Source organism: Myotis nattereri, assembly GCF_964212035.1.
Source record: "Myotis nattereri genome assembly, chromosome: 10".
Classification (NCBI taxonomy): domain Eukaryota; kingdom Metazoa; phylum Chordata; class Mammalia; order Chiroptera; family Vespertilionidae; genus Myotis; species Myotis nattereri.
Window position 1 is genome coordinate 22724544 of NC_138085.1, and position 16155 is coordinate 22740698.

General features: G+C 54.4%; 2 protein-coding genes across 2 annotated transcripts; one reads left to right on the top strand and one right to left on the bottom strand.

Annotated features, from left to right (window-relative positions):
* Positions 1 to 1764: 1764 nt before the first annotated feature.
* Positions 1765 to 9800, top strand: ACTR1B (actin related protein 1B). The gene is made up of 11 exons (XM_081100673.1): positions 1765 to 1980; positions 3584 to 3648; positions 4837 to 4912; positions 5838 to 5963; positions 6291 to 6415; positions 6543 to 6759; positions 6906 to 6998; positions 7084 to 7258; positions 8259 to 8320; positions 8540 to 8580; positions 8752 to 9800. Exons 1-11 carry the CDS (start codon positions 1933 to 1935, stop codon positions 8852 to 8854), a joined length of 1131 nt encoding a protein of 376 aa, XP_080956799.1. The 5' UTR covers positions 1765 to 1932; the 3' UTR covers positions 8855 to 9800.
* Positions 9801 to 14128: 4328 nt separating this feature from the next.
* COX5B (cytochrome c oxidase subunit 5B) lies at positions 14129 to 15925 on the bottom strand. The gene is made up of 4 exons (XM_081100675.1): positions 15743 to 15925; positions 15134 to 15207; positions 14877 to 14976; positions 14129 to 14321 (listed from the first exon to the last, which is right to left on the bottom strand). Exons 1-4 carry the CDS (start codon positions 15843 to 15845, stop codon positions 14209 to 14211), a joined length of 390 nt encoding a protein of 129 aa, XP_080956801.1. The 5' UTR covers positions 15846 to 15925; the 3' UTR covers positions 14129 to 14208.
* Between the last annotated feature and the right edge of the window lie 230 nt (positions 15926 to 16155).

A 16155-nucleotide genomic window follows, 5' to 3' on the forward strand; every position in this document is an offset into this window, starting at 1 on the left:
GGGACGCGCAGCCAGAGCCCAACCGGGGGTTTCCTGGTAACACAAAGAAGACATACAAATAAGCCATAAAGCACATGGAAAGATGCTCAATGTCACAAATCATTAGAAAAATACAAAGCAAAACTATGCTGAGATAGCAGATATCTCATACTCATTAGGATGGCTACTATTTTTTTAAAAATATACAAAAACAAACAAACAAAAAAACAAGTGTTGGTGAGGATGTAGAGAAACTTGAACCCTAGTGCATTGTTAGTGTTGCTGCTGCCATAGAAAACAGTAGAAACTCGAGGTACTTAGTTAATTCATAGAAACAGAAAGTACAACAGTGGTTGCCAGGGGCTGGGGGAGAGTGGGAAGTGGGAGATTAGTGTTTAATGGGTGTAGAGTTTCAGTTTTACAAGATGAAAGAGTTCTGGAGATGGACGGTGGTGATGATAACTCAGCATTATGAATGTTTTTAATACCACTGAACTGTACACTTAACATGGTTAAGATAAATTATGTTATGTGTATTTTGGCACAATAAAAATGAGAAACAAAAGCAATATATACATAAACAAGTTAAAAACAATTCAGTACAAAAGTTTATATTGCAAAAAGAATTCTCCCCTCATTCACACACATCTACCAATGGTCCCTTTCTCATATTAGAGTCTTGAAGGTGTTGCATCTGCTCTTCAGAGCCATTCACACATACAATATTCTGGACACTTCGTCCGGCTTTCTTTGCTTTGATTTAACCATATGTCCTGATAGTGTTTCATATCAGATTATATAAAACTCCTGTATGAACTTAAACGGCTGTACATTGAGCCATTTTATGAATGCACAGACACCAGATACAAGTGAATACATGCCTACGATTCCATTTGCACTAAGTTCTGAAATTGGCCAAACGAACGTGTGGTGTTAAATTCGGGAGGGTGGCCGCCTAGGAGGAGAAACGGGGCACTGACTGCTGGTGGCCGCTGAAGTGCTGGTCATGCTGCTGCTTAAGCTCAGCGATGGTTACATGTGCGTCCACATGGTAACAATACGCTGAATGCACACTTAGGGTTTCTGCACTTTTCTGTATGGTCGTCTCCAATCTTATGCAGCTTATGTCACAGTCTAGTGGGAAAGGCATATATAGAGGCACATCACTATGGCTCAGTTTGGTAAGCGAATTCAGGGCTGTTACAGCCTTTGACTCCAGGGCGGCTAGAAGCTGCCCACGTGCGAATTCCAGGGTTGCTGCTAGCTCTATAAACTTGGCTAGGTTCCTCGTGTCCACCCCTGTAAAATGGGACAACATGCAATTACCTGGTAGTTATTGCCCGATTTAATATCATCTATGCAAAGTGGGTAGAAGTGCTCCGCAAGCACCGGATTAGGTGCTGGATAAACGCCAGCTACCAAGTTACCACTAAAGTGTAATTGTTACAGGAGAAAGGACCTTCGTCCGTGCGCAATACATGCTTTGGGTTTAACAGCCAGCGCCAGCCTCCTCGGGGACTGCGCGATCGCGAAGGAGCGAAGGGGCGTGGTCGGAGGTGCTGGCCGTCGGGAAGACGTCTTCCCGGACAGGTGACATCGCGCCCCCAACCCTTGATTTCACCTGCGTCCCCTTTAAGAGCGAGGCCATGACGTCATCTCCACACAGCGCAACCTACCTTGAAATCGCCCGGCAGTCCTCCGGGGACCGCAATTGGCTGGTGGGCCCGCGGCGGCACCGCCCCTTGGTCCCGTTGCCCCGGCGCGGGCGGTCAATCGCCCAGGAGAGAGCGGCGATTGGCCGCGGGCGCGCCCTCTCGGGAGGGGCGCGTAGTCTGCGCTCTGGGGGGGAGGGGCGCGGCGCCGCGTCTGGAACCCCGCGGTCCGGTCCTCGCGCCCGCCCGCCCGCCCGCGGGTCCCTCCTGCCCCTGCCTGCCGGGCAGGGCCGCCCGCGCCATGGAGTCCTACGACATCATCGCCAACCAGCCCGTGGTCATCGACAACGTGAGACCCGGCAGCTGGGGGGAAGGCGGGCGCCCCGCCCCCGGGTCGCACGCGGCGCCGGGAGGGACCCCGCCCGTCTGGGCTCGTCCTCTGCGCGTTGCCCGCCGGGGTCCGCGCGCTGCTTGGCCCTGGACCCGGGGCCTTGGGGCCGCCCGTGCCCGAGCCCGGCCCCAGCCACGCGATGAGCACCTGGGGAGGGCAGGAGTGACAGCGGCGGCCCCGCGGGGCCCCCCCAGCCCCCTGACCCCTCCGCCGCCCCCGGGTAGAGAAGGGTGCTTTGCTCCTTTGCACACTGATGGCCCCTTTGGGAGGGTGGGTCCGGGGACCTGACCACAGCGCTTCCCAAGGGGCTGCGCCCAGGCAGGACCCTCCGAGCGCACAGGCCCTCCTGCCCTCCCCCGGGTCTGGGAGACACGCAGGTTGGGTCCGCCACCCACAGTCCGCCGCCTGGGTGGCTGCCGCCTGCTTCGATCCCCGAAGTGCGGAGCAGACCTGCGGCGGCCGGCGGCGCGGGGAGAGCTCAGGCCCCGCCCCCAGGACCGTGCACAGTCGGGATCCTTGTTCCCGAGCTCAGGAGAGGTGCCTGGCTTCCTGCGGCTTGTCCCGCCGCTCTGGCGCTCAGCGTGCCAGCTGCCCTCGGAGGACTCTGGCCTCCAATTTCTGGTCCATAGTAAGAAAACGAGTGGCCCTGGTGTCTGCCGCTGGTGCGTGAGCCGGGGAGGTTTTGATGGTGATTCCTTCTCTTTCTCCCTCCCACCTGACCCCATGTCATCCCGGAGCCGCTCTTTTTGGAGTTCCCATGTGGGCTCCCTGAGCCACAGCACAGGATGTGTAATAAGAAGCTAGGACGCGGCGTAGGGGTGCCCTCAGCAGGCTCCAGGAAGGACCAGGCCATGTCCCTTCTTGGGGTGAAGTAGTTCACTCAGGCCAATCAACATGCTTCTGAGTTTAGGGAGCGGCCTGCACGGTGCTCTGGGCTTCCAGCTGCTCTGTAACTTGGGCTGTTGCTTCCTGCATCGCAGACCCGGAGTGTGATGAAGACCTGTGTGAAGAGGGCCTGGGGAGGGTTCCAGATGCCCGGTCCAGGCTGCAGCAGGGCAGCGCAGTTCTTGTCTGCAGTCTCTAGGAAAACCACCGGAGCTGCAGCTTCCTAGGCTCCCAGTGGTCTTTCCCGGGGCCTGTCCACTGGGAGCGGAGGGGCCAGGGGCTGTTGGGAAAAACGATGCTGGCTTTCAGGATAGCTTTGCCCTGGATCCCTCTTGCCGGAGCTGGCCTGGAGCGTGCGGAGGTGGATGGACTTTGTGATGGGCTCTCAGTCCCCTGTTGGCACTCTGGGCTGGATAGTTCTTGGTTGTAAGGGGCTGGCTTGTGCACCACAGGGTCCCTGACCTCTACCCACTAGATACCAGTAGCATCCCCTACAGACATTGTCAAATGTGGGAGGAAGGGATGTAGAAGTGCCCCTCACACTGTTTTGAGCCACTGGTGTACTTGTAAATGACCTTGCCCTCTCGGCAGGATCTCGGCAGCCTGCTCCCCACTGTAGGGCACTGCCTTAATTTGGAGGCGAATGCAGACAGCTAAACAGTGTTTTTCCTTGCAGGGCTCTGGGGTGATCAAGGCTGGCTTTGCAGGAGATCAGATTCCCAAATACTGTTTCCCAAACTAGTAAGTGTCCAGGCAGCAGCCCTAACCTTTTCGTTTGCTTCCCAAGAGAACGGTGATCCTGAGTCTTTGTGGCCAACCTTGAGGCTGACACTGTTGCGGGCTTTGCAAGGAGCAGACAGCTGCTCTGGGCTTCCCCCTCCCCTTTGGAGTCTGATTTTGGTCCCTCACTGAGCGAGGGAGAAGCGCCAGCATTCCCCTGGGGCCAGAGCGTGGCTGCAGCAGCCACAATAAAAGGGAGAAGATTCCCAGAGAAAGGGGAAGAGTGGGCGATTACTGCACAGCCACCTCTTCCTCCCAGGAGAGGTTTTCTTTGGGGCTTATTTATTTTCAGACTCTAGAAAATACTTTCTCAGAGGAGGTGAAACCTGAGAAAGCCTGGGGCCTTCGGCTACTCCAGTCCCTTGGGAAGTTTTCCCTCAGCAGCGCACCTCGCAAATCCTAGAGGCTTTAGAGCAGCGGTTCTCAAGTGGGTCGCGACCCCTTTGGGGATCGAACGACCCTCTCACAGGGGTCGCCTAAGACCATCGGAAAACACATACATAATTACATATTGTTTTTGTGATTAATCACTGTGCTTTAATTATGTTCAATTTGTAACAATGAAATTGGGGGTCACCACAACATGAGGAACTGTATTAAAGGGTCGCGGCATTAGGAAGGTTGAGAACCACTGCTTTAGAGTGATTAGCCTAAGCCTGGCGGGGGAGGGGGGTCCTTTCTGAAACCCACTTGGGTGTCATTAAGGGTCCTGTTGTGCAGGGAACTTGGGTCAGATTTTAGACTCTCTGTTCTGGAAGCCCCTGCAGTGGGAAAGGGGCAGAATCGACTGAACGGGAAGGGGATACACGGAGCCACCACCCAGCTCCCCGGGGCATCCTGACCCCGAGAGCATGGGCTGAGTCACTGGCTGCGGAAGCCAACTCCTGCCAGAATAGGCCATGGAGGGCTGATGCTCCAGAGCTCAGCCCTCTGGGGGGGTGGGGGGACCTTTTCTTCTGACCCTGAGCTTCCTGTCCTGCTGAGGCCTGCTCTGTAGTCCCTGCTCAGTAGTCCGGCATCCCAGATCCCTGGCTTCTGACCTTTGCCCCATGGCCACATTCTGGTGCTTTGGAGTAAGTTAGTCTTGACCACCGGAGTTGGCTTTCCAGCTGTGCCCCTGCCTGCCTCACTGACTGCCTGTCCCCGCAGTGTCGGGCGCCCAAAGCACATGCGGGTGATGGCTGGAGCCCTGGAAGGGGACCTCTTCATTGGACCAAAAGCAGAGGTAACGTGGAACCTGCACTTCCCTGGGTTTGGGGTCTTCATGGTCCCAGGAGCCTGTCTGGGGGCAGAGCTGTCCTGCAGAGGCCCCCGAGACTGCTCTCTGGGCCACATGCCAGATGCCCCCTGGGCTCTCCAGGCTTTAGCTCTGAAGTCTACCCTGTAATGAGGCGGTGGCTCCTGGGGTGGGGTACAGTTAGGCACTCATGCCCTGTCTTTTGGAAGCTGCAGAAGAAAGAACTGATTAAAAAGTGACTTCAGAGTCTGAATTACCCAGACTTGATAACTGATCCCAACAAGAGCTGTGGAGCCACCTCTTGCACCCCAACTGGGGTGACTTGCAGGGGCCACATGGCCAGAGAGGCCCTCAGGAGGAGTGAATGTGGGGGGGGGGGGGCGTTATAAGCAAGTGCAAATTAGGCACCTGGGCAACAGTGTGGGGTGCCAGGATCTGGGAGCACAATAGGGGCTCTCAGGAGATGGGTCAATAGGAAAGAGGCAAAGTGGTGCTTGGCAAGAAGGGACATAGGGACATTGAAGGACAGTTCATGCAGGAGATGTGAGCACTGGGAGAAGGGGCAGGGGGGTGACAGGTGACCACAGAGGACAGTACAGGCGCCGATGGGAGCGTAGCCATGTGTGGGGAAAAGGGGAGATGCGCTGGCCGTGAGTATAGAGAAGTGTGCCAGGGGAGGAGGCCAAGGGCCTGGGGGGGTGGGAGGAAGCAAGTCACCACCCTCCCTGTCCCTGGCCAGGTGAGGCTGGCTAGATTCTGAGAGGCTGCCAGACAATCGAGCCAAGCGCATGGGGACACCCAGGAAGCAGCGGTGGTTCTACTCGGGGCAGGTGAAGGCAGAAAGCAGTGGCTGGGTCTGGGGCCTGGGGCCTGGGGCCTGGAGCCACACTGCCTTCCCACCCCTCCTGCGCAGGAGCACCGCGGGCTGCTGGCTCTGCGCTACCCCATGGAGCACGGCGTGGTGCGGGACTGGAATGACATGGAGCGCATCTGGCAGTACGTCTACTCCAAGGACCAGCTGCAGACCTTCTCCGAGGAGGTGTGGCAGCCAGGCCTCCCCAGGCTCCGAATCCCCTCGCTGTGCCCTCCCTGCTGTGCTCCCTCGGGGCCAGGCTCCCACATTTCCTGCGTTTTGCTGGGGCCTGCTGCCTCTTCACTGTGTGGGGTGCACAACAGTCGGGGCGGCCAAGCAGAACCTTCCCGGGAGAGCGGGCTGTGGGAGAGTAACTTCCAGCAGGTGACAGGACAGTGTCCTTGAGAAGGACACGCGCTCACTGCTGGTGCACGGGAGGAGGGCTCCTCTGGAAGATCCTTTCAGGGCCTCGCGGGTCTGTGCACACGCCCACAGCTCTGCTGTCTCTTGTAGCATCCTGTTCTCCTAACGGAAGCCCCGCTCAACCCGAGTAAGAACCGGGAGAAGGCGGCAGAGGTGTTCTTCGAGACCTTCAATGTGCCGGCCCTGTTCATCTCCATGCAGGCCGTGCTCAGCCTGTGAGTGGTCCCTGGGTCCCATCCTCCCTGGGGCCATCCTGCTCGAGGTGACCAGATGGGGTTCCTTCCGGGGGTGGGAGGCCCATGCCTTACCGGCTGAGGCGAGGGGATGCTGACCTGCTGACAGGTACGCAACAGGACGCACGACAGGAGTGGTGTTAGACTCGGGGGACGGGGTCACCCATGCTGTCCCTATCTACGAGGGCTTTGCCATGCCGCATTCCATCATGCGGGTGGACATTGCTGGCCGCGACGTCTCCCGCTATCTCCGGCTGCTGCTGCGCAAGGAAGGCTTCGACTTTCACACCTCAGCGGAGTTTGAGGTTGTTCGGACCATCAAAGAGGTGACAAAGGGCAGGAGGTTGTGGAGTGACGGGAGGAGGGCGAATGGCAGGGGAGGAGGGCAGGACCAAGGCTTGAAGTCGAGCCTGGGTGTGGGTGTCCCAGTCACAGCCTTTGAAGGTGTGTCCCTGCTCCCCACGCCTCGCAGAGAGCCTGCTACCTGTCCATCAACCCGCAGAAGGATGAGGCTCTGGAGACAGAGAAGGTGCAGTACACCTTGCCGGATGGCAGCATGCTTGACGTAAGTCACCAGGCCTGGTCCTGGGTGGCGGTGGTGCTGCTGGGCCCGGAGGAAGAGGCCTATACCTCAATCTTATGTTCCAAAGGTGGGGCCGGCGCGATTCCGGGCCCCCGAACTGCTGTTCCAGCCAGACCTGGTAGGGGACGAGAGCGAGGGGCTCCACGAGGTGCTGGCCTTCGCCATCCACAAGTCGGACCTGGACCTCCGCCGGACGCTGTTCGCCAACATCGTGCTTTCAGGAGGCTCCACGCTGTTCAAAGGTGCCTGACCTGGGAGGTGGTGGTGGGGCCACGGGCGGCTGGGCCTTCTGCATCCCGCTCCCAGCAGCCTGGGACAGGGCCCCTTTCTATTGGCTTTTCGGTGCTCAGTGAGCAATGCTTTTTAAGAGTAAGATTTAAAATGACATTTACTCACTTCCTAAGTAGGTGATTGGTTCATATGAGATCTAAAGTGTGTTAGATGAAGTGTCCTTTCCCATTGTCTTGGTCACCCCTTCCCTCCGCACAGGACTTGCTGGTTTCTCAGGAAACTGTCGGCTGCCTTCCTGCACATAGAAACACATGTGCATCAACCCCACATACACGCAAACTGCATGTTCTGCACGTCCCAACCATGTATGGCTTACTTAGCACATTATCTGGAAGGTCTTTCCCTGCCATGTAAGTTCTTCGATATGTCCGTGTGGTATTTCACTGCACGGATGTGCCACATGGCCGTTGTCCTGCTGATGGCCTTTTGCAGTCCCTTCTAGTCTCAGATGTGCACTGTCATTTCCCGTGGTGAGAACAGACCGACAATAAATCCCAGAGAACAGCCGGGTCAGGGCGGGGGTGCCTTTATTATTGGGTAGGTGCTGCCCGTTCCCTCCTGGGAGCTTGTGCCCATGGCCTGCCCGACACTGTGTGATCTCTGCCCACCTGATGGGCAGAATGGTAGATGTTTTCTCCTGATTTGTCATTTGCCTTTGACTTTGCTTCTGGCGGGTTTTGACTGCTGGAGCATCGGGTGAGGAAGAACGTGGGGGGCCAGCAGAGCCAGGTGACTTGGGGTTCTAGCTCATGTCACCTCTCTTTGTTAGCGGGGTCACTTGCAGGCGTGGGGCTGGGTCTTTTCTGCCCTTGGAGTGGCTCACGCCTACCCTTAATGCTGGAAAGAGCTGCTGAAGGAAGGTGGCGGCTGGGGGGCACCAGGCTGGATGAGGGGAGCTAGTGGTGAGAGGGCCAGAAGGGGACCCCAGGCTAGCCAGCCTTGTGTTCACAGGCTTTGGCGACCGATTACTAAGTGAAGTGAAGAAGCTTGCCCCAAAGGACGTCAAAATCAAGGTGAGGTTGTGGAGCGTGCCCGTGGCGCATGGGGTGCTGGGCAGCCCTGACTGGGAGGAGAGGGCACCGGTCGCCTCCGGGGGCCTCTCATTTCCAGCCCAGCCCAGCCGCTGCTCCCGGCTCATGTACTTGCTGTCTGGCCTTGGGCGTGGGAATCACCCCCGCGGGGACGGGGCTGCTGCGTGCGGACGGGCAGTTACGTGTTCTTGCTCCCTCTAGATCTCGGCCCCTCAGGAGCGGCTATACTCCACGTGGATCGGGTGAGGCAGGCTCCCAGGGAGGGCTCGGGAGGAAACCATTTTGCCCTGGGCACTTCTCAGGGTTAGCCAGGCCGGGAGGAGGTGGGTGGATTTCCTCCCAGGTGAAGGAAACAGCTCTGAGTGCCCAGGGAGGGCGGCTCTCCCCAAGAACACCACCCTCCCTCCTCACAGCGGCTCCATCCTGGCCTCGCTGGACACTTTTAAGAAGATGTGGGTCTCCAAGAAAGAGTACGAAGAGGATGGCGCTCGTGCTATTCATCGTAAAACCTTCTAGTGCCCAAGGAGGAGGGGCAGCGTGGGGAGAATGGGAGGAAAGGGAAGCCAAAGTCTTTGGCCCTTTCTGTCTGGGCCCCTGCATGCCCCGACCCCGGGCAGGGTGCAGCAGCGCCTCCCTGCAGCCCTCCCACATGCACGTACACACACAGGAACGTTTAGCTGCATGGGTGGGAGTCTGGAATATAGGAATTGGGGAGCCCAGCCTTCGGTGGTTCTAGGGGTCCCTCTTGGCAGGACCAATTAAGCCTATGGTTCCTGCCTCTAACCCTTGGGGCTGCTTCCCTGAGCTCCAAGGCCAGACACCCAAACGCCCCCATTTCCTCTGACAGTCCCTCCCAGAGCCGGGGTGCCTGTGTAAGTAGCCTTGGGGAGTGGAGTAGAGGAGGGGCAGCCAGCAGCTCCCACTGGTGTATCGCTGTTTTTCATGCCTCCTCCTCTTCCTGACCCGACAGGGTGGCGAGAAGGCCAGCTACTCCTAGGCATCCCTGACCTTCTGCACTGTACCCCCGTCTTCCTGAGTGGATGCCTGGGTGCACGCTGAGTCCTGGTAGCCTGCCCTCCCCAGTGAGGGGTTCTGGCCACGGTTGGACCCTATAGAGCCAGGGCAGAGTACGCTGGGGGCTTGGGCAGCCAGTCTGTTACGCTCTCCCCTTCAAAGCACTTCACTGACTTGCTGCTCCTCCTCCTCTACCCCAGTACTGGATGGGGAAGGGTTAATGGTCTTTGCTGGTTGAGGGGGAGTCACTTAATCAGGAATCGGACCCAGAGGGGTGAGGGGGCACAATCCTCTCCCATGAAGGTCTTCATTACCCTGGGGCCAGAGCCCCACCGCCCCCTCCCAGATATGTATAATAATTTAACACAGTTGCCTGAAAAAAAACATTTTTGTAAAGCATTATAGTAATAATTATGGACAAGGCCCAGTGTGTGGCCATTTTCTTGTGGTTCTTGTGCTGTTGTTTGCTCACCCAGCCCTGGGGACTCAGAGAAAGGACAGGCAGGGAGCAGTATGGCACTGCCTCTAGTTCAGAAGCCTAAGGGTTTTAGTGGTTGGTGGGCCAACGTGGCACGGGAGGCCCCAGGAGGCTGGGCTCTCAGCCTGGAGGCAGAATTCCCAGCCTCATTACCCATCCTCCGGACCAGCAGGACCAGGCTGCCTTCCTCTGCCTGGTCCTGGACAGGGCCTCCTGGCAGGTGGGGCTCAGGCTTTGTGACTTTGCGTCCTACCTGCTGGAACACCTCTGCTGCCCCCTCACGTGTGGCTGTGGCTGGCAGACCAGCATTGATGTAGGCAGAGTTCAGACAAGTCAGGAAGGAGAGTGATGGGAGATGGCAGAGGTGATGTCGATGAGCTGGGCTCTCAAGGTAGAAGCTGAGGCCAGGAAGGCAGTGGAAGGAGCAGTGAAAAACAAGTCCAGAGAGAGTCTGCCCTTCACCAAGTCTTTGAACACCTGGAGTAGGTCCCGGAGGGTGCCGTTTGGGGTCAATGGTAAACATCTTTGCCCCAAAAAACACAGGTTGGGAGGAAGAACAGGCTATCTCAGTACAGAGTTGTAGGGCCAAACAGAGGGGCATCTAGCCCAGCAGTGGGGAAGGTTGGCTTGTGTGGGTCCAGGAGTTAACCAGGTGTGGGAGGGTGTTCCAGGCAGAGGTAAGAGCTCAAGAGGATGCCTGGGACTGGAGGGGCTGGACAGAAGGGCACAGACCTGAGTGATGCCAAGTCAGCAGAAAAGGGGAAGTGGTCTCTGGCTAGAATGCAAGGTAGACCAAAGAGGGAGGCGGGACCAGCGTATGGAGGCCTCGGGTGGAGGGGGAGTTACTGTGTCCTGGCTGACGGGCGGCCTGCCACAGGAGCATGGTTGTCATTGCTGTGTGTGGCAGGCAGTGGAGTTAGAAGAGCTGAGGGAGGGCCCAGGACTGAGATCATGTGTAAGGGGAGAGATTACTCTGTCTGGCCTGTCTTCACGGGGCATTTTGTGAGGCTCTGTGGTCAGTGAGCAGGTAAGCCCATACCTGCCTTCAAGGGGGAAACAGAATTTACAGAGAACCTTTTGTTTGGGGTTCTGTTCATGTGTTCTCCCAGCCACACAAGTTGCAGCCCTATTACATTGAGTCCTGCCTCCTCCCTACCTCCTCCACATTCTGTCAGTCACCAGTTCTGTTGGTTCTGTGGTATCTTCCCCCCCCATCACTTCTTTCCCATGATGGCCGCACCCCTCTGGCTCAAGACCACAGCTCCACTTTCCCCAGCACTCTACTTGCTCTTGGAGCTAAAGCCCAGAGAGCCTTGGTTCTGCCACTTCCTAATCCACAGTGTAAGCAGTTCTCCGCTGCCTGGTGAAATCACCTTCATGAACTACCCATTGCTGATTTAGTTCAGGCCCTTTGGGATCTGTCTCCTCCCCGTCTTAGGCCTCCACATCATCACGCCCTGCTTTGCCTGCCAGCCAGCCTCTGCTCATGCTGTTCTCTGCTAGGAGTGACTTTCCCATCTGTCTGTGAAAATCCCGTCCTTTAAGCCAAGCACTATGCAGCATGCCCCTCCCTCTTTCGGCAGGGATGGCAGCTCTGGCCCTGCTCAAGCAAAATGACAGACGAGAAGGTGGTAAGGTTAGAATGAACCTTATGGGGGTATATGGATTCCTAGATATATCCAGGTAGATATTGAAATAAATATGCCTCTGGGTATGACCACTAGGGTTAGAAATATTTGTATATTTCCTAGCCCTGACTGCTCAGAGGGCCTAGAGGCAGTGATACCCCAGTAGCAATGAGCACATATAGTGTCCAAATCTTGGTTTCTAAATACTATTCTTCAATAAAAGGAACCAGAGCTCCTTGGGGAAATTCTGATCTGAAGCAGAGAGAATATAAAATGAGTCTGGAATATCTTATACCATCAAGTAAGAATGTGCTCAAAAAAGGAAGGAGGCTTGTCCCGACACAGGAACCAACCTGAAGGAGCACCCAGGTTGCAATGAATTATAAGCCATAGACTAAAATAGAATACAATCGTGATGAGTCCACTCTGACATAGATTTATACATGGGAGAGAAGGGACAGTTCTTCCTTACAGTAAAATTGCAATTAATAAATGTTTACTGATCTATTAGTGCCATAAAGAAATCAGCGCACAATAGTTTAAAGCAACATAAATACAGTTCTATAGAAGTCTGACATAGCCCTGAGTGGGTAGCTTGGTTAGAGCATTGTCCCAATACACCAAAGTTGCAGGTTGATCCCCAGTCAGGGCACATACAAGGATCAAACAATGAATGCATAAGTAAGTGGAACAACAAATCATTGTTTCTCATGCAAATCAATTTAAAAAAAGTCTGACATGGGTCTCACTTGTGCTGAAATCAAGGTGTCAGAATCCTTCCCCAGCTGCGGGAAGCAACCTGCATTTCTTGGCCTGTGGTCCCCTCCGTCTTCAAACCAGCAACACTGCATCTCTCTACTCTTCCAGTTACATCCTTCTCTGACTTCTGCCACCCTTGTAATTACTGGCCCCCAGACAACCAGGGTAATCTCCATTTTAAGGTCAGGTGATTAAGCAACCTTCACTCCATCTGCTGCCTTAACCTTTCGCTACAGGACCTAATATTCTGTTTCTGGCATGAGGACATGCACATCTTGGGTGAAGAGAGGCTGTTACTCTGCCTACCACCACCTGGATATGTACTGGAGACTTTACATAGAGAGGATAAAGAAACAAAGTGGGCTTTGAGATGAGGGAGGGAGAAGGCAGATCGATTAATGATATAGAAAGTCACTGAAGGTGGGAATGGTAGGAGAAGATTTAATAGATGGCTACCTAGGTGTGCCCTTTCCCACAGGGAAGGGTCTTCAATGGCAGAGAAATGCTTGTGCATTTCCTGGAAATGAGACGATAACTGATGACAAGGAATGGAAGCAATAGTTGTGACCATACCTTGAAAAGGAGACAATACAAGATTGGGGAAAGGGGGCTTTTCTCTTCAATTCTCATTAATTCAAGTGAAATATCTAGTTTGAATCAATTTTGTGAGACTGCAACTAAAGTTCCTCTGTGGTTAATCCCAACACAAAGTGGAAAGGTACTTATTTCCATTTTATAGGTAAACAGTTTTTGAAAATTATTGTCACAAATATAATATGGCTAAATTGGGCTGTTTCTCTGCTCAACTATTTTTGGTGCTGTTTTATTATTATGGCAAAGTTCGAACATACACAAAAGCAGAAAGAACAATGATCTCATACCTACCTAGCTACAAGGGATCAATCACACCCCAAATCACTTCTCTTTTAAAGCTAATCAGGCATATTTTACCCCTAAGTATCGGTATGTACCTCAAAAGCATAAAAAACTAACTCCATTAACACCTAAAAATGTAATAAATCCTTAAACATCAAATATACAATTTAAAATATTCTAATTTCTTTTTTATAGTTGGTGTGTGTGTGTGTTTTGGTTAATCCTCACCCAAGGATATTCTGGATTTTTAGGGAGAGTGGAAGAGAGAGGGAACGAGAGAGAAACATCAATGAGAGAAACACATTGACTGGTTGCCTCCTGCATGAACCTGATGACCAAGGCCTGGGCCGGGGAGAAGCCTGCAACCAAGGCACATGCCCTTGACTAGAATCAAACCTGGGACCCTTTGGTCCGCAGGCCGACGCTCTATCACTGAACCAAACCTGCTAGGGCTATAGTTGGTTTTTTAGATCAAGATCCAAACAAGGTTCACCACTGTTCTTGCTCCCACATCCATTTTACTCCGTAGGGTCTCCTTTTTCCCCTCTCCTTGCAATGTGTTTGCTGACAAAACCTGGTCATTGGTTTCTAGAATTGTCCCGTATTCTGGATTTTACTGATTGTACCCCCCAATAACTGGGCTTTGAACCTGGGTCCCTCAAAACCTCGAAGCCCCCCAAAATCTCAAGTCACCCTTTCTAACAATACTGTGAGGACTTACCATCTGCCAGACTCTTAATAAATGTTACTTCTGACACCTGGCAAGGTATTTATCTTTTTTGTGGATATAACGTACCTTGAAGAGCATGTCCCCAGTGACAAAGTTAAGTGATGCAGGTAATATTACAAGTCCAGTCAGCCCGACTCCACAGCACATGCTTTCCCCCGTACAAGGTAGTCCCAATCATGGCATTATGGCATTGTCAGTCTCAGTGTACATGAGTGGATGGCAAGCTAATAGTAACAGATAGCTATTCCTGATAAAAGAATTAACCATATCCCACCAAAAACAGAAAAGAAAGAAGACCAGCCAACTGTGGGAGGAGCCAAAGCAATGGCTAGTCTTTATCGGAAACAAACTTTACAGCACATTTTGAGTGAGTCAGTGCAGGGGCTCAGTGGGACAACTGGTGGGGCACCAGCTTATAATGGGTTCCACAGCTAGGGCATCGCTGGGTCTCGCCTTTGTGCACCCAGAACCAGATGACAGCACTGTTGTCCTCTTCACCTAAAAGGAAAAAGTGGTTGAAGGGCATCTAGTCTAGAAGAGAGGAGACTGGCAATATGAATCTCTTATCCTGAGACACAAAGTTATGGTTGACACCTTGAGAGATCAGTTCAAGGTATCCTCCCATTTTCCAGATGAGGAAATAGAGGCCCAGAGTTTACCTGTGAGTAAACTGACCATATATCAGAGTCAGTATAGGTTCTAACAGTTCCCCTGCCTGTGGAGCATCCCAAAGGAGGGTCATTCTGATATGCAACCCTACTGCCTAAAATGGTATCTAGCAAAGAGCAAGTACAATTAGTATCTTCTGGATGAATACACCTTCATGTTGCATCTCCAGTGAGGCAGCATTAGATATTCTATGCCGTTGATAGCAAGGATGACCTACTCAGGTATAAGGAGGATTGAGAGGGCCAGGACCCTTAGGACAACTTTTTTACAAACATATCCTCTTTACACACATACAGTCCCACAAAAGATGTAAAGCAGTTTACGGACATCCTGTAGAATAGGGCATATTAAAGAAAAATAAGGAAATAGTGATGAGGTACTTACAAATGCAGCCCACTATTCGCTTGTTAGTGATGGAAGGGACTAAATTAGGGTCTTCCTTGGTTCCTGAAGCTGGCTTTGGGGCTAGCATATTGTATGGGTCCTGAAAAAAACAAGAATTGAGCCATTATACAGAGAACCCCTACTCTAGCGCTCCCGTTACCACAGGCAGGTTTCCTGGACCAGATGCTCCCAGAGAGGAGAATGCTCTGGTCCCATCCAAGGTCATGAGCTCCAAAGACAAGGAAGTTTCTGCTCACCAGTCCCTTCCGTGCAGCCAACATGACCTCCCGCTCCAGCCCAGTCGCCTGTTCGTCGTCAGTAGGAATACCGCCTAAAGGAAGATACGTGAATTTTGGCGTCGGCTAAAATGACCGAGACAGAAAACGCACGCCGTTTAATGAGCTCACAAGCTCTAAAGGCTACCCCAACCCTCTGTCTCCTAAGGACCAGAGTCACGGCTCCCCACAGAGACAGCACCAGGGAAATTCTTCCTCCTCCAACCACCGAGGCCAATTTTCGACACACTTTTTTTCTAAAAGCAGGTAAATCAGTCCTGGTGGAGTTCATCCAATTTACAGTGCGGGCGGGTCTGAAGGCGGCTCGGCCCCCACCCATCGCGCCGGCAGCTCCTAACCCCCCAAGGTCACCGGCACCTCCATTTAGGGTTCTTTCCAGCAGGGTCAGCTAGGCGGGCTGTTCGGCGGGGGCCGGGAGGCACAGGGAAAGTCGGGCGGAGCCTGAGGCCCGCAGGGCTGGGGGCGGTCACGGGCCCCGAGGAGCGGAATGGCCAGCCCCGGGGCTGTGCGAGCACCCCCACCCCCGGGAGGGCCGCGGACCCGTCCCCGCGCGTCCGGCGGGACGAGTACCTGCAGACGCCATGGAGCGCACCGCGGCCGCCGCATGGGGACCGCGGGCCCTCAGGGCCTGCGCCACCAGCGCCCCAGTTCCGCGGAGTAACCTTGACGCCATCACGCCCGCTCCAACAGCAGCACTTCCGGGACAGGCTCTGAAGACAGGCGGGACTTCCTGGGAGGGCTGCTTCCGCCCTGGCGTCAGTCTTCCGCTTCCGCCCTGCCCCGCTCACGTGACTGCCCGGGGACTGAAAGGAACGTGTGTGCCCAGTGTTGTCTCGCATTTACCCCCTCGCGCCCCGTGGAGGCGTGGGCGTCCTCGCTCTGGATGGCGGGCTTCGCTTTCACCAACGCCGGGATTTGGGGCAGCCCTTTTTGCGCCGTGGGACCCCGTGTCCTCGTGGGTGGCATGCGGCAGCCACACTGGC

Bases quoted from the DNA above. Each gene is read 5' to 3' on its own strand.
- ACTR1B (XM_081100673.1), top strand. From the start codon at position 1,933: ATGGAGTCCTACGACATCATCGCCAACCAGCCCGTGGTCATCGACAAC. The intron at 4,913-5,837 runs GTAACGTGGAAC...CCTCCTGCGCAG, and splicing joins TCATTGGACCAAAAGCAGAG to GAGCACCGCGGGCTGCTGGC. The intron at 6,999-7,083 runs GTAAGTCACCAG...TATGTTCCAAAG, and splicing joins CGGATGGCAGCATGCTTGAC to GTGGGGCCGGCGCGATTCCG.
- COX5B (XM_081100675.1), bottom strand. From the start codon at position 15,845: ATGGCGTCAAGGTTACTCCGCGGAACTGGGGCGCTGGTGGCGCAGGCC. The intron at 14,977-15,133 runs GTGAGCAGAAAC...TGTTTTTTTCAG, and splicing joins TGGCTGCACGGAAGGGACTG to GACCCATACAATATGCTAGC. The intron at 14,322-14,876 runs GTAAGTACCTCA...TTTTCCTTTTAG, and splicing joins GCGAATAGTGGGCTGCATTT to GTGAAGAGGACAACAGTGCT.